A 3,323-nucleotide genomic window follows, 5' to 3' on the forward strand; every position below is an offset into this window, starting at 1 on the left:
CTGGCATCGTCCCCTGCGCTGGACTCCAGCAGCTCGTTCCCTGCTTTGTTCACCGTCTCCACGGTCGCTTGGTGGGCCAGGACGTCGTTCTTCAGCACCTGCACGAGGTGGGCAAACATTGGACACCTCTCCTAAACACCCTGCTCGCTCCCAGGGATCAAAGCCTTCATGAGAAATTGAGTCTTGCCACGGGAATGGGCTACAAATGTATCTGGAGTGGGAAAACACTCACGTGGTGCTTTGCGAGTTCGACCTCGATGACTTTTGGGTCGCCGTTGATGGGTTTTTGGGCGTCCAGCAGCTCCTCGGTGTGGGTCAGCCAGGCCATCAGCTCTGCCAAGGCGTGCTGGAACTGGCCCAGTGCCAGCAGGGCGGCTTCCAGCTTGTGCTGGGCAAGGACAGGGATGGAAAAGGGGAGTTTGAAAGGGCTGGGAGCACCGCAGCGAGTTTCATCCTGCGACAGCCCCAGGTGTTCACTGTACCTGTCTGTGAGCAATCTTCTCGCCCAAGTTCTCCCAGAGATGTTTGAGCTCTGTCAGTGGTTCCTTGATGATGTCTCTGTCTGTCTCATCCGTAGCCTTTTTTAGCATCAGTTCACCTTGGTGATTAAGCTTTTCCATCTCAATCTGCTGCTGGTAAACCTCCATTTTAAACTCCTGCCAAGACAAGCGGGACAGAAACCAGAAGCGAGTGAATCACTGGAGCTCTGTGAGGCGAAGCAGGACCACAGAACTGGTCCCTCCCCTCCCGTGTACCTTCATCTCGTTCATCTGCTCCTTGACCGTGCTCAGGTCGGTGCCCACGGGGGACATGTTGCACAGTTTGATCACAGCGTTGTCCAGCCAGTCAAACATGGCCTGGAAGGAGCAGGGACAACGTGAGGGAATGGCAAAGCGTCCCCTCTGCAGCCATTCAGGGGACAGGGATGGTCCCTCCACCACCCCACAGCTATGGAACTCATCTGGCAGGGCAGCTCTGCCTGGCCAGCTCCCTGTTCCCTCCCCTCATCCTGCTGCTCTGAGCAGAAATGAAAGTTTGGGGAAGACCAGTGCAATCAAATATCTGCTCCCCCTCAGAGCTGGTGGTTGAGCTCGGGCTCCCTCAGAGAGGTTTCCTGCCTTAAGGAAGTGCAAATCCCAGCACAACTCCAGGGAGAGGATTCGCAGTGGCGCTCCCAAGGTCCACCCACCCCGCACCAGCAGCCCTGCTTCTTACTTGGAGTGTATCTTGGTACTGCACAGCCGACTGCATGGCCTCCTCCAGCTTTTCCAGCCTCTCCTTCCACATTTTGTTTAGGTTTTCCCACGCGTTGTTCATCTGCGGAACACGGGATTGCCCACAGAACTCGTTAGGCTCTTCAACCAGAGCTCCCGCTTGCTCCCACCTCATTTTATCTGCAGGGGAAGCTGCTGGCTCTCCCTACCTCATCAATGCTCTTCTTCACTTCTGGCTTCTCAGTCTCGCCACAGGCAAAGATGAGATCGGTCCCGAGGAGGCGGATGAACTCCAGCTCTTCGTGCAACCCGTCTGTCTCCTCCTTGATAGTCTGCAGAGGCACAGCCACAGAAGAAAAACCTTTCTGATCAAATCCTCTTCCAAAACTGCCCCGTGAACAGGAGGGATGAAGAAGGGAGGGCCCTTCCTGCCCCAGTGTCCTGCACCTTGGCCAAGAGCCCAACTCCAAACCCCAGGAGCAGGTGACACAGAGAGCAGGTGGCCAATTCTGGCACCACCACCCTGGTCTGCTGCCACCTCTGGGACTAAAATAAGAACATCTGTATTTAGCTGTGAGCCTGAACTGCCTGGGCTGAAGATGATGTTTGTAGGAGACGTGCTGTTGACAGGAGCATTTTGTCAATACAGGAGTGAGGGTTTTGAGGCTCAAAAGGTGCAAAGTCTGAAGGAAAAGGGAGCAGCAAGGCTAAACTTAGCAAAGCATAAAGAAACATCCCTGCTCCTCAAGGCCTGAGCCAACTCAAACCCACCTGAAGCGGGTTTTGCCACTTCCTTGAAGCAACCAGTGGCACACAAATCCAAGCACTTATCTCTGGTCTGACCAAAAGCTAAATATACTCTTCCCACGCCAGACAGCCTCTGGCTCAGGCTGGGAGCAGAGCCACGCAAGCTTCCACATCACTCCAAGCAAGTGGGCACAGAGCTCTGACTACACAGAACTCCATGGGCTTCCCAGAGCAGCAGCAGATAATGTGATTTAAGGTGAAGGGTGTGTGGAATCCACTTCTGGTTTTTTCCCCTGCAGCTCCAAACTGAGATGGAAAGAACTCTTCATAATCTGACTGACCGCCTACAAATCTGATTTACAGCCAGCTCTGGCCACGGTCATGATCTCAGATCTTCCCAATTTAATAGATAAACTGAGGGTGGACAAGCTCCAGACTGAGCAACGCCCCATGGGCCTCACCTCTGCTGCTTCCACCTGCTGCTTGATGATGGAGGGGTCAATGCCTGGGCTCTCCAGGTCGTGGACAATGTCCTGGGTGTCCTTGATGGTTGTCAGGAGCGCTGCCATGTCGTACCAGAACTTCTCTGCAAGCTCCAGGACATCAAGGAACTTCATTTCACGTTCCTCGGTCCGAGCTTTGATGTCTTCCCAGAAGAAAACCATCTGATCCAACTTGTCCTGGATGACTGTGGAAGGAAATTAAAGCACTCAGCAAAGAAGGGAACCTTTTTACAACGCAAAAAGCACTTTGAAAACACTCAGAAACAGCCAACAGAATATCCAGAGGGGAATTAAAGATGGCCAGGACTACCAGAGCATTAACTCTGGGAGATGCTGAGGGACGTGAGAAACTCCAGCCTGCAGAAATAAAGCCTTTATTTATGTGCAAGCTCAGGGCAAATTTGCCCACACACTCCCCCTCCAACAAACCTCTGTTCTGGCCACCTCTAGCATGAAGTCTCTGCTCACTCCATCCGTGAGCTGCCTGTTGAGCTGCCAAGGAAGGTGCCAATTAGTGCCAATTGTGCTGATGGGGTTTTTGTGCTGGGGGATGTCCCCTCCCCTCCATTAGACGCTGAATCAACACCAACAAATCATGTCCCAGGGGCCACCAACAAGAGGCCAGCTCAGCTGAGAAGCCACAAGTACTTTTTTTTCTCCTCTGACTGATGCCACCCTGTCTGCTCCAGATGGAAGCAGGTACATCCATCCTGAGGACTCATCCTTGCTCCTAAAGCCAGGAGAACCTCCCAAATCCATCCTGAGGACTCATCCTTGCTCCTACAGCCAGGAGAACCCTTCAAATCCATCCTGAGGACTCATCCTTGCTCCTACAGCCAGGAGAACCTCCCAAATCCAC

The 3,323-nt window shown here is 53.3% G+C and overlaps 1 protein-coding gene across 1 annotated transcript in view; it reads right to left on the bottom strand.

Annotated features, from left to right (window-relative positions):
- Positions 1-3,323, bottom strand: part of LOC103616929 (microtubule-actin cross-linking factor 1) — a 138,551-nt gene that overhangs the window by 17,540 nt on the left and 117,688 nt on the right. The window contains 7 exon segments of the mRNA XM_017736104.1: positions 6-98; positions 233-388; positions 483-656; positions 756-857; positions 1,216-1,317; positions 1,424-1,546; positions 2,423-2,649. Coding sequence (XP_017591593.1) covers positions 6-98; positions 233-388; positions 483-656; positions 756-857; positions 1,216-1,317; positions 1,424-1,546; positions 2,423-2,649 — 977 coding nt within the window.

Source organism: Corvus brachyrhynchos, unplaced genomic scaffold (assembly GCF_000691975.1).
Source record: "Corvus brachyrhynchos isolate BGI_N302 unplaced genomic scaffold, ASM69197v1 scaffold65, whole genome shotgun sequence".
Taxonomy (NCBI): Eukaryota; Metazoa; Chordata; class Aves; order Passeriformes; family Corvidae; genus Corvus; species Corvus brachyrhynchos.